This window comes from Pelecanus crispus, chromosome 1, assembly GCF_030463565.1.
Source record: "Pelecanus crispus isolate bPelCri1 chromosome 1, bPelCri1.pri, whole genome shotgun sequence".
NCBI classification, from domain to species: domain Eukaryota; kingdom Metazoa; phylum Chordata; class Aves; order Pelecaniformes; family Pelecanidae; genus Pelecanus; species Pelecanus crispus.
In genome coordinates this window covers 91791969-91811628 of record NC_134643.1, presented here as the reverse complement: position 1 = coordinate 91811628, position 19660 = coordinate 91791969, and the positions used below count along the sequence as shown (strand labels likewise).

The following is a 19660-nucleotide window of genomic DNA, read 5'->3' as shown; positions in this document are numbered from 1 at the left end:
TGGCATGCCAGCGGAAGAGTCTGGCTAACCACCTGAAGGCAATAGCTGTCTACCATCAAACCAGAATGCACGCTCAGAAAATGAAAGTTTGTACCAGCTTTTGGTGAGCTGATTAGTTGTTGATCACACAGTCTGGAAGTTACCAGTCTGGACATGGTGAAGTGAGCTTGGTGTTGGGGATCAGAAGCAGCTCAGAAGGACTCTCATGGTATGGAGTATGAAGAGGGCAACAGTTGAACCAGCTTCAGCTGCCGTCAGTCAAAGTTTTGCCTTTTGCAACCTCATGATACAACAAAGATAATGTAGAGGTTCCTTATGATAGAAGGAATGATGGGTTGTGGAGGTCTGCATAGAGCAGATAAATGACATGCTGGATGGCGTGGCTATGATTGCTCATTGGGTTTGATTGTGTCCCACTCAGTGGTACTCTTCCACTGTGGATATTGACAGGGTGCTGCAGCTTGGGATGTCCTCAGAGACAACCTTGAAGAGCCAGAGGTCGACATTGTAGGTACAGCTGCAGCTGCCCAACCCCTTGCTTATCGCATGTTCTGAAGTAATGCTTTTCTCATGGCACTCATCTTTGCAGTTCCCTGAAAAGAAGCTCTTTGGAAAATACTACTTTTTAGATGAGCTTCTGGAGGAAAAAAATGCATTTTCTCAGCTTGAAAAGGGACTGTCTTTTCAAAATCTGCCTACCTCTTGGTTCTCTGTGATGTCAGTAGCTACACGTTTCTGCATACCCTGCCCTTTTACCTTTTGTTGGGGGGCAACCACAAGTGTCTTTCAGAAATAACTGCCTGTGGGCTCGTGTATGTCCCATCAGGTGTCTTCAGTAAAGGACACCTCTGTCTTTGGCACTGGTCTGGCTTTTCAGGGGACCTCACCTCCTTTGGTTCTGTCCCTTGGTCTCTGTAGAGAGGAGCTGTGAACCAGGGGACCTATGATGGCCATGGGGAGACACTGCCAGGAGTGCCAGAAGGAGTGCTGGGGCTGGAGGTGCTGGCTGTGGTTTCTTACACCAGGACGAGAGCCTGAGCGTTCCTCATCCTCGGGACCTTGTCAGGAGCGCAGTGAACACAGGGCTAGTTCCCTTGCCCCAGCCCTCGGATTTCACACCATTCCATGAAAATCCTTGACTCTGAAGGACGAGTTCTGTTTCCCACCCATCCTGCTCGAGGATCCCGGGATCCTGAGAAGAACGTGGCGTCCCCAGAGGACAGAAGACTGCTGGTGCTGGTGGCTGCAGCAGAAGGGGCAGCCTCTGCCACCCTTGCCCACTCGGGCACCGACTCCTGCGTCCCAGGGGGAGCCGGGGGGGCACCGCGGGGTTGGGCCTCGGCAGGGGCGGCAGGAGGAGCGCGGGAGCTGGGGGGGCGGGACGGGCGTGGGGCAGCCCCCGCCTCGCTCCTCCCCGCACCGCTCTTATTCTGAAAGGAGCCTCCGTGGAGCCGACGGCCCATCGCCCTCCCTGCCCCGGCCCACCCCGGCCGCCTCCTCTCCCCGCCTCCCGCTCCCCGCAGGTCCGGCCCCGCCGTGACCCCCGGCCGCGGGAGGTCCCGCTCCGTCCCATCCCGGCCCGTCCTATCCCATCCCATCCTGCTCCGTCCCATCCCGGCCCGCTCCGTCCCATCCCGGCCGCTGCTGGGCGAGAGGCGAGGCAGAAGAAAACACGCTGCTACGGGGGAGGCGGCGGGGGGGTGTGTGTCTCGCCTCGCCAGGGTCTTGTTTCTTTTTCAATCCGGGGCAGTTTGCATTCGGGAGCAAGGGTCCCATCCGGGCATCCGTCCAGGGGAGCGTTCACTTCACTTTCTGGAAAACCTGGACACAGACCTCGTCTTCAGCGGTCATGCGCTGGAGAAAGGAGGGCGAAAGAGGAGTTTAGGCTGGATCCCCTGCTTCTCTCCCTCCCCACCTGCCACCACTGCAGCCCTGCCTGCCCTCCAGGTGCCGGCTGGAGTCTTGCAAGGCCACATGCTGCTGCACACCCTTCCTGACCCTGCCAAAACCCCAGCTGCAGGGAGGGAAGGGCCATTGCCTTTGCTGACCTGTATTAAATTTTAAACCCTGCGGCGGATGTTTGTGTGAAGTGGTGGTTGCCCCCGAGGAGCCAGGGCTGAAGTCTGAGGAGCTGGAAGGAAGCTGCTCGGCTGGCTCAGAGCCCGCAGCACTCGCACTGTGTGTGTCCCCCGCCCACTGCGATTGGGATTTAGCAAGCTGTGCTGGACCCCTCCTCACCAGATGCAGCTTGTCCCCTTCCAGCCAGTGCCTCCAGCCTCGGTTCCTCTTCTCTCCTAGCTGCTCACACACCAGCTGATCCCCCTCCCAGGAGACAGTTGTCTGAAAAAAAAGGACAAGAGGGGAAGACACGGTCCCAAGACAAGCGGGTCCTGGAAATACAGGTTTCTGGCGATGACACTGGCTGTTTCTCTCGGACACATTTTCAAATGCAGTCCCTGATCTGGTGCCTCTTTGGTGGCTCCTTGGGGCTGATGCTCTTTGTGGGAGGTGAATGACCCTCCGGCTTCCAAGTGTGAGAGAGTACTGCCAAGTGGGCTGATGTACTGTCTTTTCAAGGCTTTGCTCCAGAGGATATACCCTCTGGGTCCCAAAATACTGGGTTTCTGACTGTTTGGTGCTCATCCCCTTTGCTGTGAGTGATTTACTCATAGAACCACTTATTCTGGGACCTGCAGGGGCATGCCAGCTCTGGGCTGGGCTCTCTCCTGCTTCATGAATCAAAAGCTGAGTGAGTCCCTGAACTTCTAGTGCACCCCAGTCCGCAGCCAGCCTGTGCTGCTTGGGCTTCTCACCTGGCACTTGCGTCCATCCACAGGTCCCAGGTCTTCCTCAAACTGGACTCCCAGGTCAAAATCCATAACGTAGTCCCGCAGGGAGGTGATTGTGCGGATGACCATATGATCTCCCGTGTGGATGATCTCTTTGTCAGGCTTCAGGAGGCAAACCAGTTTTCGCAGGACCACATTGATATCTGGAGGATGAGAGAGAGGGAAGACCTGTGGACGACCTGGGCCCCTCCTCTGGCAGCATCCCCGCGGAGCTCCTCCACTCTTGTAGCCAGGGAGCCCCAGCCACGACGCCTCCTCCCCGCTCCCACCACAGCGCAAAAGTGACGGTGGCAGACACAAGGACCAGAGGCTTCCCAAACCCCTTCCTCCCCTTCCCGACTTCTGAGGTTTTTGGAGACAGAAGGGCGCAAAAGGGGAGGGAGGAGCAGGATGAGGAGGGCAGAGTTACCTAAAGCGCGCAGGTAATTGTCCATGTTCTCCTGGGATACGAAGCGGTAATAGCCGGTGAGGTTGGGAGGCATCCCGGGGCGGAGGGACGGGGCCGACGGCGAGGAGGAGAGCGGGCACGGAGCGGGGCAGGCAGGCACCGGGGCCGAGGTCTCTCGCCGGGCGGGCCGGTGCCTCTCCCGCGGCGCGGCGAGCTCTGCGGGGCGGCCCGGCCCCCGGGCTCCGCGCTGCAGTAAGAGTCCCCGCGGCGGGGGGCGCGGAAAAGGCCGGCACTGCCCCCGCTCCCGCCATCTCCGCCTCGGCCGGGGGAGGAGGTGAGAGCGGCAGGTCACCTCCTCGCCCTCCGCCCTCCCCGGGGGCTGCTTGTCTTAAATTGCTGGCTGACAACCGGGGCCCGCCGCCCCCGTCGCCACGCCGGTGGCTGCGAGCTTCCTCGGAGCAGTGCCCCGACCCGGCCAACCCGTCGAGCAGCCGCGGCGGCAGGCTGGCAGCTCCGCCCTGCCGAGCCCGGGGCGGGATGGGCGGCGGGCTCCGGATGCGGTCTGCAAGCCCCTCGCCCCGCCACCCCCCCCGCCATCTTCACCCCCCTCCTCCCGCGCCCCCCTGCAGCTGCGAGGATGTTTCCCGGGGCGCAGCCGCCCCCACCGCCAGCCCTCGCCGCTCCCCGCGCCCTGCCCGGATTGCGGTGAGAAGGGAACCAGCGGCGCCCGCCCCCCCCCCCCCCGCCCCTGCCCCGCAGCACCTGGCGCGGCGGCCCCTCGCATTGGCTGCCGACCCCCGCCGGCCCCCGCCGCGCCCGTGACGTCATGCTGCAGTGGCGGGGCGGGGCCGGGCGTGGAGCGGAGCGGGGCTGGCGGAGGTGCCGTCCCTGCGCGCCGCCGCCGCGGGAGCGAGGGCGTGGGCCGGGCCGGGCAGGGAGGGCAGGGCCGGGCCGGGCCGCGCCGCGCCCGCCGCCGTCCAGTAGCCCCGGGCGGGCTGGGACCCGCCGCCGCGATGGGCGACCCTCGGCCCCGCGCCGCCGTCCTCCTCCCTCTCCTCTGCCTCTGCGCCGCGCTGCCCGGCGGCGCCTCCAACAAAGGTGAGCGGCGGAGCGCCGCGGGCACGGCCCCGGGCGGCGGCGGCGGCGGCGGCGGCGGGGCGCTCGGCTGGGACCCTCCGGCTGCCCCCGCCGCGACGGCGGGGCCGAGGGGCACGCTGGCCGCGGCTCCTCCGTCCGCCCCCGCGGTGGCCGCGCTGCCCGTCGCCTCCGTCTGGCACGTTTTTGGCGGGGGATCTCCGCGGTCCCCGGCGGCTCCGGCTTGCCGAGCCCCTTCGGGCGCCCGCATCCCATCCGCTCTCTCTACTTTCTCCATCTGTCTCCTGCCGCCGCTTTTTTCCTCTCCATTCTTTCCTCTCCTTCTAGCGTTCCCCTCGCGTTTTCCCCTTTTCCACCCACTTGTCTTTGCTTTTGTTCCAGTTATCGCTGTGTGGGTTTAGCTTCCCTTCCCTTCCTTAGCGTGCCGAGAGAGAATATGTTGCTTCTCCACAGACCCCCGTGGTCCCCGAAACACATCCCCTATCTCCATCTTCCAATTCTAGTTCATCCATCTACAATCTGTCAGTAGGAATTATTGTACAGTTAGTTATGTGTTAACTATGCAGGTTGCTAATATAAAACAGTGTTTTATGTGCTAAATATGTAAAAAAAAAACCCTAATGCTACAGCTGTAACGTTCTGAATGCGGATTTCTTTGAACATGTAGAGCAATGGAGAAAGATGTAGGTTTCTAGATCTGTGGCTGTAGACACAGGCGCGAGAAATTCATCCCAGGGGAGTCGGTGCATCAGTAATCTAACAGGGTGGGAGAATGCGAAAACATGCGAGGGACTCAAGGGTCATCAAGGAATGTGACACCTTAGGGTGCTTTCTGGGCTTTGGCAGAGGTAGGGCTACAGGGCGGGTGCAACGCAGAGCTCTTGTGTATGCTGACATTGGCAGGGGCATTTATTTGTACTGCTGTGGTGCCAAGGGGCCCAGTGGCGAGGCAAGGCCCCTTGTGCTCTGGATTTTCTCTCTCCTTTGTGAATTTACACTCTGAAACATCTCCCCACCTTTTGCAAATTATTTTAGATTTACAGGAGCTTCCTTGAAGCTGGTAGGAGTCTGTATCCTAAAAATATTCCCAAATGTTTTTCTAGTCTCCAGTAACTCATTTCCTGAGAAATCAGATTGGTGATTCCCAAGTTGCAGGTAGATGCAGCAAAGGATTTGTCTCTCTACCACCGGCTTGTTACCCCAGCAACAGGGCATATTTGGCATTTGTAGCTATAGATTCCCACCTCGGTGGTGTGGCGCATGGACTAGAGCCATCACAGAGTGGAATCTGGTGGGGGCAATGGAGGGGCGGGGTGAGACGTGGGCACTTGCACACAGGAAGGATTCCACCTGCATACTGAGCAGGATGGATGTTTCTCCGGATTTCCTACGCAGTGCTTTATAATCTTAATCAATACGGGGAGGGAGAAATGCCAACCCACGCTCTTCGCTGCTACGCCAGGCTGGGTCTGCCCGCTCTGCCCTGCTGGTGCATCCCCACTCTGACCTGTCCCCTGTCTGCTGGCCCACCACCCAGCTCCGGCAGCACCCCCTCGCCCCGATGAGCGGAAGTGCTTGGTTGTAAGGGATGCTGTCCCTCTTGAGTCAACGCATCACGCAATGCCGGTATGGTTTCAGAGGATACTGTGCTGCAGAGAATGAATTCACGTATTGGAAGTAGTGCCCTTGAGGGAAAGGCTCTGTATCCGACTCCCCACCAGCTCTGAGCCATGCTGTGCTCAAAATACTGCTCGGTTGTAATAAATCTTGGTCTCCAGCGGGTGGGAGAGTGGGGGATTATCTGGCAATGGGCGTTGTAACTAGGCCATGTAATATAATCTCTGAGGCCCATTTGGCAGGGAGTGGGCATGGGGGAGGGGTTTTTAATTTGTAATGATTTTTCTTCTCTCTCCCCGCCTCTCCCCTCTCCTTCCCTCCCCACACCCCTTTATTTCTCCCTTTTCCTGCCCCGGAGCCTGTGTGATAAAGATTAATTTGCTATTTCTGGGCCTGTGACATTTTTCAGAGCCTCCTGCTGGCTGCTGCCTCCATGCCAAGCCTGGCTGGGCGCCAGCCAACGGGATTAGCAAGGAGGGGCCAAGGGAATATGGTGCTCACCATGGAGTAGGGATGGAAGGAGCAAGGGACTCTGAGTAGGTTATTACACGTGTAGGATGACTGACTGAAAGTGTAGCTGGGTACACATGTGTAGATCCTGGGCCTTAGTCCAACGGATGCGAGGCATAAGTGATAATAGCTGCATGCAAGGCTTGTCCCCTGGGGACACCCCAAGGGAAGATGTATCCTGGATCCTTTAATTATGGCTTCAGTGAGCTAAAGGATTTCGTATTTGGAATCTGTCTCCAGAATCAGGCTACTTCTGCCTCTTGATTTTTTTTAACTGCTCCAGCTTTCCTGAGCACCTAGATGCCTCTCTACGTATTTCTAATAAGATAGTAATGAGGAGGCCAGAAGGAACACATTGTTTCTGATGAGGTCTCCCAAGACCTGTGTAGAGTAGAACTAAAGAAAGATAACTTCTTCCTCCCAGCCTATTTTAGACTTCTTTATTTCCAGAGAAGAAGGTGGGGAGGGGCAGTTGTTACCTGCCACTGGATGATATTCTGTTCTTTTGCTACTGTCATTGGTGGCTAATACATTCCTGTGCTCCATCCCTTACCCCAAATCCACCTTAGCAAACAAGCACAAACCCTGGATTGAAGCTGAGTATCAGGGCATCGTCATGGAGAATGACAACACAGTCCTGCTCAACCCACCGCTGTTTGCACTGGACAAAGATGCTCCACTGCGCTATGCAGGTAGGTGGGTACCAGCTCTGGGAAGGGTGGGAGGCAGGGAGAGGCTGATGAAGAGGCTGATGAAGAGGCAGGGACAGGGTGACATTCATCCTGTGCTGGATTCTAGCTCTCTTCAGGAAACGATCACCTCCAAACCTTGTTCCGGAGGAAGTCCCCAGTGAAGTCTGGAGGCAGTTTGGGCACAGCTTGATTTAGGATGCTGTGAGCTGTTTCCCTGAGGGAGAGAAATTGAGGGTGGAGCCAGCTACTTTTTGACGCAGTTCTGCTATTCCCAAAGATCACATGCACAGCTCTGTGTCTGTGAGTGCTGGAAAAAGCCGGTAGGGCACACTTCGTTGGCAGTGCTACATACCCTCACAGTAAGCACAAATCCCTGAACCTACAGACGAGGCTTTACGAGGGCTTTATTCCTGGTGCTTGCTTAGGCCATGTCTGGTGCTTCCTCACACATCCTCCCTCAGCTTTGGGAGAGGAAAAGTGGTCCCTGTGAGCTGAACTTTAGGATTTAGGTGACCCTATCTGCAGTTCCGTGTGGTGCTGTGCACATCTTGCATGTGTGGGTGGATGAGACGTCATGGATCTTCATGCCTTGGCTGTCTATCTGCAATATATGGCCTGTTTTGCCTCCCTGAGGGATGCAGAGGAGAAAGAAGGTGCTCCCTCAGTACTGCAGCTGTGTAACATTAATAAATCTAAGCTTGAGCCTTGTAACCTCTCATCTTTTCTTGATGCTGGTCAAGACTCCTTGCTGTGGAAGTAGTGTCCAGTAGAGGGCAATCTACACCACTAATGGCTGTAAGAGATGGCAGGAGGAACTTCTAGGGAATCAAAATTTGCTTGAAATGAGGCGTGATAATGAGCGAGAAAGGAGAGTGTAAGTTAGAAAGGAAGAAAATATGGGAGAGGGAAGCAAGGGGACATAATGCGCTTGCCTCAGTCCTTTTCTTTCTCCCCTTCCTCTCTGCCTTTGTGGGTACCAGGTGAAATCTGTGGCTTCAGGATCCATGGGGCAGGGGTACCTTTTGAAGCTGTGATCCTGGACAAAGCTACAGGTGAGGGCCTGATCCGGGCCAAGGAACCAGTGGATTGTGAAGCACATAAGGAGCACACATTCACCATCCAGGCTTATGACTGTGGAGAGGGACCTGATGGAGCCAATACCAAGAAATCACACAAGTAAGTCCATGTGGTCATTGCTGCATGTTACAAAATGTGATCTGTCACAGAAACACAAATGAAAATTGCTGTGGGAATGTTTCCTTTAGCAGGAATTATTTTTCTCTAGCCTTGATACTATAACTCAACATGTTAATAAGACCCAAAGAGAAATGTTCACTGACTGAGTCACATGAGTGAATACCCTAGAAATGAGGGCTGCTTGACAGTTGTGTCTAAGGCTGGTGTTTTATGTTGCTGCATATAGGCAGGAGGTCCAGATTACGTTATCATTCCTTTTGCTCTTTCTCTGGGGTAGGAAACCATTTTCCAAGCTCCTGTGTGCCAACATTGCTGCATTGAAAACAAGGTGTCTTTCCTTATCCTTGCTTTTGACAGCTGCAGATCAGACTGGTGCACTTTAGGGGAGTGACTTAAACTGAAATTTAGGTGGTGTATGGCTCCTAATCAGACGATCAGTTCTTAATTATGTCTCTCTGCATCAGGGCCACAGTGCATGTTCGAGTAAACGATGTGAATGAGTTTGCTCCTGTCTTTGTGGAAAAGTTGTATCGTGTGGCAGTGACTGAGGGAAAGCTGTATGACCGCATCTTGCGTGTGGAGGCCATTGATGGAGACTGCTCGCCGCAGTACAGCCAGATCTGCTACTATGAGATCCTGACCCCCAATATTCCCTTTCTGATTGACAATGATGGTAAGAATCCACACCTACCATGAGCACGTCACTCCCCCTTTCCTGCTTTGCTCCCTCTCTGCCAGTCCCATTTGCTGGCAGAGCTGTGCTATATAAATTTTCTAGCACTGCTGATCTATCTCTCCTGGTGCAGAGATGCAGCAGTCATTTTGTGGGATGCTATACCTTGTTACAGGGTGGTACTGGGGAGGGGGACTCAACCCCTTTTTGCTTGTTTTTGTAGTTGATCAAAAATAAGAGTGATTTCTAGAAGGAACACCTTGGAGGAGGCTGTCTTTCTTCTCCCTTGATCTCTTTGTTTTGCTAACCAGGGAACATCGAGAACACGGAGAAGCTGCAGTACAGTGGAGAGCATCTCTACAAATTCACAGTGACAGCCTATGACTGTGGAAAGAAGCGGGCTTCTGATGATGCTGAAGTGGAAATTCAGGTGAAACCCACCTGCAAGCCCAGCTGGCAGGGTATGAAACCTCCAAACAGTTATGTCTTCCCTTTGCTTTTGCTGAACTACTACCCAGCCTTACTCATTGCAAATGTTTGTATATATACACATATACATTTGTATGCCCATATATGTGGTTCAGTTCTGGCACCAGCCCATCAGTTGCATCTTAAGGGGATGGCAGCAGACATGTAAGTCTGTTGCAAAGCCACTGAAAGGCAATTCTAACATTGGAAAATCATTCCTTGGGTTTCTGCGAACTACTATGTATTTGAGAAGGCTCATAGACTGTATTCAATGTAGACTGGTTTGGGGGCTGCTCATCTTGAGGATATTTGGCTTTTCCAGAGGTGTGGTATGTCTACAGGTTCACCTTAGTCGATAGGGGAAATCAACACAGCTAAATATCTGCTCTGCCTGATAAGAGAGGCTGACAATCCAAGGAGTGATGCTACACTGGTACTAGCTGTAGAAGATGAGAATTTGGACTCTGTGCTTCTAGGAAATCTTCCCTTGCACTGATGCCAGCAAGGGCCAAAAATCTCTGTTTCTGGGCTAGTCCATAGATGCCACTTGTGTGTGTGCCAAATGTTCTGGCCTTGGGTCCTCGGCAGGACCTGACCCCTCTCTTTCACTCTTCTTTGTTAGGCTGGAACAAGAGGATTGAGTACACCCCGGGTGCAGGCAGCCTTGCGCTCTTCCCCAGCATTCACTTGGAGACCTGCGATGAGCCCCTGTGGAACATCCAGGCCACGGTGGAGCTGCAGACAAACCACGTGGCCAAGGGTTGTGACCGGGATAACTACTCCGAGAAGTCACTACGCAAACTCTGTGGTGAATTGATTCTTTCCTGGGCTGAGGGCAGCTGTGGCACAGCAACCTGCCCCTTCCCCTGGAGGGGCTCACAGTGGTAGCTCTGTGCCTCACACCACAGAGATGCTGGGGGACATGTTCCTCACATCTGCTGTGGCCAGTGGGGCTGGGAGGACACCTAGTTCACATGCTGTGTTGGGGGGCAGTGGGCACCCTGCCCATATTTACCAGGGGCTCCCCGTGCTTCCCTTGCTGGGAGGCAGGAGGTTTCTGTGCATTGCCCCAGTACGCAGAGTCTGTGGGAGTCCCCTCAGCACAGATAGAAAAGTCACCATCCTTCTGCAGATAGGAGAAGGCCTATAGGCAATTCCTCCTCTCCCTGTGCTCTGGGATGTTACAGCGAGCCCTCTAGCACCTTCTTCCTCTGTTTCCCAGTTCTCAGGCTCCTTATTCTCCTGTGCTGACATTCCTGACTCCTTCCCTTCTCGGTAGGTGCTGCCTCAGGAGAGATTGACCTGCTGCCGGTGCCTAGCCCCATGGCGAACTGGACCGCGCGGCTCTCGGTGCACTACAGCCAGGACAGCAGCCTCATCTACTGGTTCAATGGCAGCCAGGCTGCGCAGGTGCCTGTGATAAATGGGCCGAATGCCCATGAAGGGCTGAGTGACCACTTCACCCTGTCTGTATGGATGAAGCATGCCGTGGTGCCTGGCAAAGGCAGGCGGGAAGAGGAGACAGTGATCTGCAGTACAGTGCAGAGTGGTGAGACACTTTTCCTGGGGTGGTAATGCTTCTGCCCACTGCCTCTAACTTAGAAGGGATTGTCCCTGCAGGGGGAAATCTCTTGTGTTCCAGAGCGGGACCTGGGCAGGGGTCCCTGCTTAGGAACACAGCTTCTTCAGGTGTCACTTTTTCTGGGAGCAGTCAAGCCTGCTGTGAGCACACGGTGCTGAGTGCCAGTCGTGCAGGCTAGTGTGTGCTTCTGGGCTCTGGCTAGTGAGACTGCTCTGAGGTGTGATATGTAACTCCCTGTGCTTGTCCCTGGTAGAGGATGGCTACTCGCATTACTCTCTGGCTGTGCACGGCTGCCGGATTGCTTTCCTCTACTGGCCATTGCTGGAAAGTGCAAGGCCTGTGAAATTCCTCTGGAAGCTTGAGCAGGTGAGGAAGCGTTTGCCTCTTCCCCATGTCCCTCCTCCTTCTGCCCTTTGCTGATCCCTTCCTCTGCTGTCTGCCATAGGTCTGTGATGATGAATGGCACCATTATGCCCTCAACCTGGAGTTCCCCACTGTCACACTGTACGTGGATGGCGTCTCTTATGACCCTGCCCTCATCCATGACAATGGCCTCATTCATCCCCCACGGCAGGAGCCCTCGCTCATGATTGGAGCCTGCTGGACCGGTAAGTGCCCACTCCCTGAACCATGCTCTTCCCATATGGGAAACGAGGGAGTGGAGGGAGAGCCAGAAGAGATGAAAGAAACACCACCCAGTACTAAATGATGTAAAACACATTGCAGTCATCTTGCCTCCTTGGCACCAAAGCCAGTGTGGCTGCTTCCTTCCTTACAGACCAAGCCATCAGGCCATGGTAATAATAGCTCAGGGACAAGTGTCATTGGCAGCTTCATGGACAACAGCAGTAGAATATGCGATGGATAACCAGCTCTCAGGCAGAGGAGAATTGAAACTCTGTACCTCGTTCAGGTGTTGGCGTTTCTATCAAAGCTTTTCACCAGAGAGCAGGCAGTACTATTTGTGCTGCTGGTGTTATTGATGGGGATTTCTGTGTCTTGACGGTCTATGTGAAGAAGTCACAAATCATTCTGTTAGGAACATAGTTAAGCCACTACCAGATTAAAACCCATTCTGTGGAGATGTAAGGCTGCATTTCCCAGGTCTTTCAGCTCTCTTGCAAGACTGAAGCAGGACAGAACTAAAGGAATTTTCCTGCTTCTTACCTTCACTCCAGCAGAAATTTCTAGCAAAAATCAAATCTTTACTGTAGTACTGCTTCTCCCAGGTCAGGAATCTTCCCACAGCTCTGTGCTCTCGATTGGCCTTTTGCAACCAACACGTATTAATCAGCTTGGGACACCCTCCTGGAACCATCTGAGTTTCAAAGGGATGGTGAGAACATGGCTTGTTGCGAACATGGCTAGGACCATGTTACATAAATGGGAATCAATTAATTCCCAAAACAGGTATCATTGGGAAAGGAGGAAAAGAAAAACATCCTATACTTTCTCCCTTGTATCAGATACTCATTCTACAGTCTCACCATCCCCTTCATGAGAGGGACTCTGCCCTCTTTCATCTGTGATGTACTGTCTCTAGGGTTGAAGGGTACACTGCTTGGCACATGACTCCAGAACTCTTCTTTTGGACTGGCTAATACAGGCACTTGTTTAGATACTTGCCTGGCCCTGTAACTACCCTTTTCCAATGCCTTATTGCTTGTCTGAATGTTCTCCTTTTGCAGAGGAGAAGAACAAAGAGAAAATCAAAGGAAACGAGAACTCCACTGATACTGTACAAGGTAGGGAAAAGAAGGAAGATGGTTCTCTTCCTCTCTTCACCGTGCATGACTATCACTTCTTGCATGGTGCCTTCCTCATACAGCTCCCCCAATCCTGTCCTGCCACCTCCCACCATACTGGGAGGAAACCCCTTATTTGGCAGATTGGTCCTTTATACCTTGATATCTGTGGAGCATGAAAAGGCTGATAGGAGGACTATGGCCTGCTTTGAGAGATGGAGTATGCTTTTCATGTGGAAAAAGAGTCCTCATGCCTGAACATTAAAGTTGGTCTCTGAAGAACAAAATAGCCATTAGAGACATCAGGAGATGTCACCTCATCCCTAACTATCTATGGAATAGTATAGTTTCTTTTAAAAGCCCTCACAGGAAGCAGAGTGAGAAGGGGACAAGAAATTGTTTCCATCTGGCATTCAGCGGTTTGGCAGAAACTTCTCTACGCTACCCACCGTTCACTGCCCTAGTCTTTCTGTTTGTCTGTTTTTCTCACTTTCCCCCACCTGGAATTAAAAAAATTGTCATCTCCTTGCTTCAGCATCCCCCATCTTCTTATTGTCTTTGATTTTCCATGTCCTGTGTACCCCTCTGTCTCACTCTACCTCCCTTAACATCTGTATGTCCCTCACACTGTTGCTTTTATTGTCTTTGCTTTTCCATGCCCCATGCACCCGTCTCTCTCTCTACTTCCCTTAACATCTGTATGTCCCTCACACTGTTGCTTTTGTTGTCTTTGCTCTCTTCCTTGCCATGTCTCTCACACCCTCCACCTCCCATGTTTCCCTCAGGAGATCCTCTGTTGATACACCACTACTTCCATGGTTACTTGGCTGGCTTCACTGTGCGCCCTGGTAGCTTGGAGAGCCGGGAGGTTATTGAATGCCTGTATGCCTGCCGTGAGGGGCTTGATTACAGTGACTTCGACAGTCTGGGCAAAGGGATGAAGGTATGCCCATCTGCCCAGCTTGCATGGGTCTCCTCCACTCTCTGCCCCAGCCTTGCTTCCCAGGATGTTGCTTGCTCTCCTGCCTCAGACAACTCCCCACCTTTCTCCTTTGTGTCTCTCTTAGCCTGGACTTTTGGCATTTGCCAAGGAACCCTGAGTGTTTTCTTCTCGTTCCACCTGTAGGTTCATGTGAACCCCTCTCAGTCCCTGCTCACCTTGGAGGGTGACGATGTGGAAACCTTCAACCATGCCATCCAGCATGTGGCTTACATGAATTCCCTGCGCTTTGCTACCCCTGGAGTCCGGCCACTTAGGCTCACCACTACTGTGAAGTGAGTGGACAAAGCAGCACCTTCTGCTAAGTTCAGCAAGAGGATTACCTCTCTTTTGACTAAAATCACACTCCCTCACCTTTGTATTTTAATGCTAATTGATGGTCTGGAAATGGGTAGGAGTCTTCCTGAAAATTAACATTAAAGTATGCGATATCCAAATGGATACTGTATGTGTCTATGCACGTAGCAGAACTTCTGCCTTCACTCATGGTGTTCTAGGTATGTGGGCTTGTTTTAATTTTCTCTGTGGTGTGTGGATGTGACCAAGTCACCGGAAACCCAGTGATGTCATTCCTACCACACCTCTCTGTCTTGCACAGCAGGCTATAGGGAAGCTTTAGGAAGACTACCAGAAAAATGGTATTCCCTTCACTGGCAGTAATGGGCAGGAGGTGTTCTTTTACAAGGTTGCTGGTGGAAGCTTGGGCCAACTGATGCTTTCTACTTCTCTCCTTCAGGTGTTTCAGTGAAGAGTCCTGTGTCTCCATTCCTGATGTGGAAGGTTATGTTGTGGTGCTACAGCCTGATGCTCCCCAGATCCTGTTGAGTGGCAATGCACACTTTGCTCATCCTGCATCAGACTTCGAGGGACCTGATGGGGTCCCCCTGTTCCCCAACCTCCAGATCACCTGCTCTATTTCTCACCAAGTGGAGGCCAGGAAGGATGAGAATTGGCATGGTACCGGTGAGTAGAGTACAGGGCGAAGCATAAGAGACAAACTGGAAAGACCTGCAAGTATTGCTGTCCTGCAGAGGAAGTAGAGCCCCTCATTACACCTGAAATAGGAGAGAGCTTACAAATATAGAAGCAAGGCACATTGTCTGTTAATATGTAGGCTAATCAGTTCTTATCCCTTTCTGCTCCTCCCTGTAATTTTTCTATCCACCCAGTTCCTTTGCCTCACTCTCTCCTCCTTCTTTCCCAGGCTGCTCACTCCTAATCCCTTTTACATTTTACCTATATTTCCTTTTATTGAATCCAGCACTGGAGGAATGTCCTGCCTTGTTATCCTCTCCACTCCTGCACTTACTCAGTCTCCTCCTGCTTCCTTCTGTCCTGCTTTCCTTATTTCTCACTCCTTCCCATCTGTTCCTGCATCACTTATTCCTGTGAATTCCCCAGTTTCCTCACACCCTATAATATCTTATCCCTCAATCTCTCTCCATCATCCTCAGACTACTTTTCTGCACTGTGTTCCACATGTCCTTTCACTTCTTTTGTATCTTTTCTGGTAATGGGATTTTTTGCTCATAGTTTTCTGTTTAGCAGCTTTGCCTTTCTTCATACAATGATGAGTTTCTTGACTTAGAGCAGGATGGTCTTAGCCCTGCTGAAAGCAGTTAGTCATTGAATGTGGCTGCCATTTTAAAGAAGATAAGATCTCAACCATGGTAACCAGCAGTCATGAGACAGGAGGGCTTTCAAAAGCAGTCAGGGTCTGGGAATGTGTGATAGAGTTGTTCCTAATTTGCACATTGTCATTGTCAACAGAGTCCTTACAGCCAAGATGTGTTACCATGAACAAGTCTGATAATAGTATGTTGTTCCAAAATAAAGTTACTTTATTATGTGCATAAATAATGTCATTAGAAAGAGGGGGACTCCTCCAACAAGTAATTAGACTGACAGTGATTTTACTCAAGGTCAGCACTAGTCAGAGAAGGAGAAGTCATTACGTATGATGTGAGCAGTTCTAAATAAGTGGGTACCACTCTGACAAACTCCTGCCTTCACTGATGGCTGGCTGGCTTTCTGGCCCTGTCTTCTTTCTGTTTGCATCTCAGTGACAGACACACGAATGTCAGATGAGATTGTGCACAACCTGGATGGCTGCGAGATCTCATTGGTAGGAGATGACTTGGACCCAGAGAGGGAGTATCTGCTCCTGGATGGGGCACTGCTGCAGCAGCGGGGCCTGGAGCTTGTTAACACCTCTGCATACCTGACCATCACAGGTATGTCCTCTCCTTTGCCACAGCCATCTAATTATGCCTGTCTCACTGCCTGTCAGACATCGCTCGGAGAAGCACTTAACCTGATGTTGGAGACACATCTGTGTACTTTGTGAGACTCTGAGATGTAACCATTTATTGAGCTCCTGGCTTCTGGAAGTCCCCCCAGGCCATCTCCTTGGGGAGTTGGCTCCTCCAGCACACAGCATGGTGTCTGAGCTCTGACCCAGGCTTCTATCACTCCTCCTGACTTACTTCCATTGCCCTTGGGGTTTGGTGTTAGATGCCAGCAGCATTTTGTGTGATGTGACTGGGGGACAGCACATCCCACAGGCTGCAGGCTGGTACAAGACTATTGTACTTTCCAGAACTTAACAGGGCTATTGCTCTTGATTCTTCTTTCCCTTCCACGTGTTTTAGCAATGCAAGCAGGGATTTCATCAGGTCCTTTGCAGCCAGCTCCCGCTCTGCTCCCTTCCCCAAATGAATCAATCTAGCATTGCCTTGGATTCTTCTGTATTTCCTAGTTGCTACAGCATTGTGATGCCAGATGACTTTGAAGCTTCCTCACTCCACACCAATTCTCTCTTCTTGTCTCAGGTGTGGAGAGCATTGCAGTTTATGAGGAAATACTACGCCAGGTCTCATACCACATCAACCATGGTGCTGCTCTTTATGAAAGGAAGTTTCACCTGTCCTGCACTGAGATGAATGGACGCTACTCCAGCAATGAGTTTACTGTTGAGGTACAAGATCAATACATGGACATATAAGTGCTTGCGCATGCATGGAGAGGACATGGTGGACAGGAATGCGGACAATGTAGAAAGTATTGCAATGAACACAGGGCTGAGCCTCTCTCACTCTGGTCTTTCTGTAGGTGAATGTCCTCCACAACATGAACCGAGCTGCTCATCCTAACCATATTCTGAGTTCCCAGCAGTTTGTGCACCGAGGTCATCATTTACCCCCAGAGCTATCTGGGCACAGCTTGGCAAGCACCCATAACAACCCAAGTATGTAAGACTATCTTTTGGTTTTATTCTTTTAGGTCAGGATGATGATTTTTCTGATATCCTGGTAGAACCTATAGCAGAGGATTCCTTTCAGGCTCCCTATTACCCATGTTATCGAGTTCTCATTATACTGTCCTGTCCTCCCACTCCTCATTAGCAAATGGACTGAAGCCTGCATCAAATTGTTTTTTAGAGCTTGGTAGAACAATCCTCCTCTTTCTGTGTGTTGTTTTCTTGATGTAGAAGCAGTCTGAATTCTGCGCCTGACAAGGTCTAAAAAGAACAACTGTAAGCTGGTACAATTATTTCATTTGTGCACTTTGCAAAGGTGCTATGTGGGCTTGGGTAATGTAATTTCAGAAGGAAACTTCAACAGCAGAAGAGAAACAAGAGAATCAAGAGTGCTACTGCTCTAAAAAAAGAGATGGAACTAGGTGGTGATCAGCAAGGCAGAAAAATACAGGAGACAGCACCACACAGAGAAGAGGAGGATTCTTGCCCCCAGAACAGAGGGGAGAGAGAAGCCTGAAAGCTAGAGATTAGATTTGCTGGTTTGCCCTGGCAGCCCTGTCCCACAAGCATGACTGCAGTCTAATTGGCTCCTCCTAGGCTGTGAAAGCTCTAGGAGTGTTACAGAGGACCCTGCATTGGTCTTGGCCCCCCTGTTGTAGGGAACATGGAAAGCACCTTTGGTGCTAGCTTTTGCTGCAGCTTCCTGCAGCAGCTGATCCCAAGCTGGTCCAGTCCTGCAGCCGACACTGAGCCACTGTGGGGACAGCCTGCGTACATGCTGGGAGAGCACCAAAACCCAGCCTTTGCCACTCCCTTCCCCAGCTCTGCCTGATCGCAGCAGAGAAGAAGTTGTCCCTGCTGCACGGAACCACCCAGAACAAATAGATGGAGGGCCTGGAAAGATTTGCAGGGAAGGGGGTTATCTGGGGAGTCAAGGCTTGGCCTACAGGTCTAGAACAAAGGGGTGGGCGTTGGGCTAAGGGTTTTAGATGAATTTCAAGTTTTCTCCTGTGGAGAAGCTGGGCTTTGACCATGGCACTAGTTAGAAGGCCATCACAGCCCTCACCTCTGCCCCATGTGCAAAGCAGGCTTCTTTTGGCTTCCTTCCTTCTCTACTGCTTGCACAGAAACCACACCATCTGAAAATCATCCTTGTGCCCTTAGAGTCTCCCCAGCACACATTTCTCCCTCCCAAGGGGAGAATACAAATGGCTGCTCTGCAACATATTCCAGTGACTTTTGTAGATGAAGATGTGTAGTCTACAGGCAGTGCCGATGTCAGAGGACGCCTGGACCTAGGCATCTGGGAAAACTGTGCAGGCCTCAAGCAAAGATACAGCAGCTGAAGGCAGGAACTGCCTGTGCCCAGGGGAGCAGGAAAGTCAAGACATGTGCCTGCCTGGACCAAAAACCCAAGCTCTGCCCAGGAACCCCAGTTCCTGCAGGTCAGGTTAGAAATGCCTGTTTCTGTGACAGACTAACCATGCCTTCTCGTTTTCTTTCTCCAAAGTGGTCCCCAGTGCTGCCACTGTCATCATTGTGGTGTGTGTGGGCTTCCTGGCACTCATGGTGATCCTTGGCATCCTGCGCATCCACTCCCTGCACCGGCGGGGAGTGGGGCAAGAGGTCCCTGGGGCTGCTGAAGGAGGGCACGCAAGCACCGGAGGCAAAGAGAGTGACATGTTCTGGGATGACTCAGCCCTCACCATCATAGTCAACCCCATGGAGGTGAGGGGCAGCCACAGTGGCTGAGGCTGGGAGGGCAGCTGGGTTGCCAGATCCTTCCCCTTACACCATGTCTCACCTCCCCAGTCCTACCAGAGCTGCCAGGAGAGGGCAGCAGAAAGCGGCAAGGGCAGAGCTAGTGAGGGCATGGAGGATGAAGATGACAGCACCGATTCGGAGACACCTGACTCCCCGGACAGCAATGACGTGGATGACCGACACATCATTGGCAAAAGTGATGGCTCTCACCGCTACTAGGAGCTTTAAAACACCAGTCCAATGGATCTCCTAAAACATGTGGCTGGAAGGAGGAGGTGTCTTATTTTTGACTTCTTCCTTCCCCCACCGTGTACACATGCTCTCCTCCCTCATTTGTCATTTCTGCCTCCCATGTTCCTTCATCTTCTGCCATTCGCATTGTGGACATTCCCCACATTACTGACCCCCCCATCTGGCTCTCTAGAAACATGACAGTGGCACAGTCCAAACTATGAGGAAGGAGGGGCTTGGAAAGAACAGAAATTTGGAATGAGGAGCCAGCCATAGGGCTCAGAGTGGGGTCTCTCACAACCCCTACCCAGATATTATATATATATATTGTATATTTTTTCAATGTTGTCATTTGAGGTTTATTCTCGTTTCATGCAAAAAAAAAAAAACAAAACCAAACCACTGCAGCTTGTGTCGCTTTGTAAAATTGTCGATACTCCTAAACTAAATGAATGAAGGTAAGAAGGATGAGGAAACAAAGTGGATTTTAAAATAAATGGATTTCAAATAAAATGTTCAGGGCTCCTGCAGTTTTTCTCTACAAGCAGGGAAAGAAACAGTCACTGTAGCCTCTAATGTGAGACTGGAGA

The 19660-nt window shown here is 52.2% G+C and overlaps 2 protein-coding genes across 2 annotated transcripts; one reads left to right on the top strand and one right to left on the bottom strand.

The window, feature by feature from the left end:
• Window positions 1-1800: 1800 nt before the first annotated feature.
• Window positions 1801-3331, bottom strand: RBP5 (retinol binding protein 5). The gene is made up of 4 exons (XM_009493762.2): window positions 3259-3331; window positions 2814-2992; window positions 2239-2340; window positions 1801-1854 (listed from the first exon to the last, which is right to left on the bottom strand). Exons 1-4 carry the CDS (start codon window positions 3329-3331, stop codon window positions 1801-1803), a joined length of 408 nt encoding a protein of 135 aa, XP_009492037.1.
• A 773-nt stretch (window positions 3332-4104) lies between these two features.
• Window positions 4105-19058, top strand: CLSTN3 (calsyntenin 3). Its single transcript, XM_075726735.1, has 19 exons — window positions 4105-4168; window positions 4222-4335; window positions 7029-7151; window positions 8132-8327; window positions 8813-9021; window positions 9333-9482; window positions 10112-10297; window positions 10769-11038; window positions 11325-11437; window positions 11517-11679; window positions 12760-12816; window positions 13602-13759; window positions 13943-14091; window positions 14553-14779; window positions 15880-16050; window positions 16648-16793; window positions 16928-17063; window positions 18586-18803; window positions 18888-19058. The coding sequence occupies exons 2-19, from the start codon at window positions 4251-4253 to the stop codon at window positions 19056-19058; spliced, it is 2928 nt and encodes a 975-aa protein (XP_075582850.1). The 5' UTR covers window positions 4105-4168; window positions 4222-4250.
• Window positions 19059-19660: the final 602 nt, after the last annotated feature.

Bases quoted from the DNA above. Each gene is read 5' to 3' on its own strand.
- CLSTN3 (XM_075726735.1), top strand. From the start codon at position 4,251: ATGGGCGACCCTCGGCCCCGCGCCGCCGTCCTCCTCCCTCTCCTCTGC. The intron at 11,039-11,324 runs GTGAGACACTTT...TGTCCCTGGTAG, and splicing joins CTGCAGTACAGTGCAGAGTG to AGGATGGCTACTCGCATTAC. The intron at 14,780-15,879 runs GTGAGTAGAGTA...TTTGCATCTCAG, and splicing joins TGAGAATTGGCATGGTACCG to TGACAGACACACGAATGTCA.
- RBP5 (XM_009493762.2), bottom strand. From the start codon at position 3,331: ATGCCTCCCAACCTCACCGGCTATTACCGCTTCGTATCCCAGGAGAAC. The intron at 2,993-3,258 runs GTAACTCTGCCC...CTCATCCTCCAG, and splicing joins CAATTACCTGCGCGCTTTAG to ATATCAATGTGGTCCTGCGA. The intron at 1,855-2,238 runs GTGAGGAGGGGT...TCCTTTCTCCAG, and splicing joins AAGGGGACAAGCTGCATCTG to CGCATGACCGCTGAAGACGA.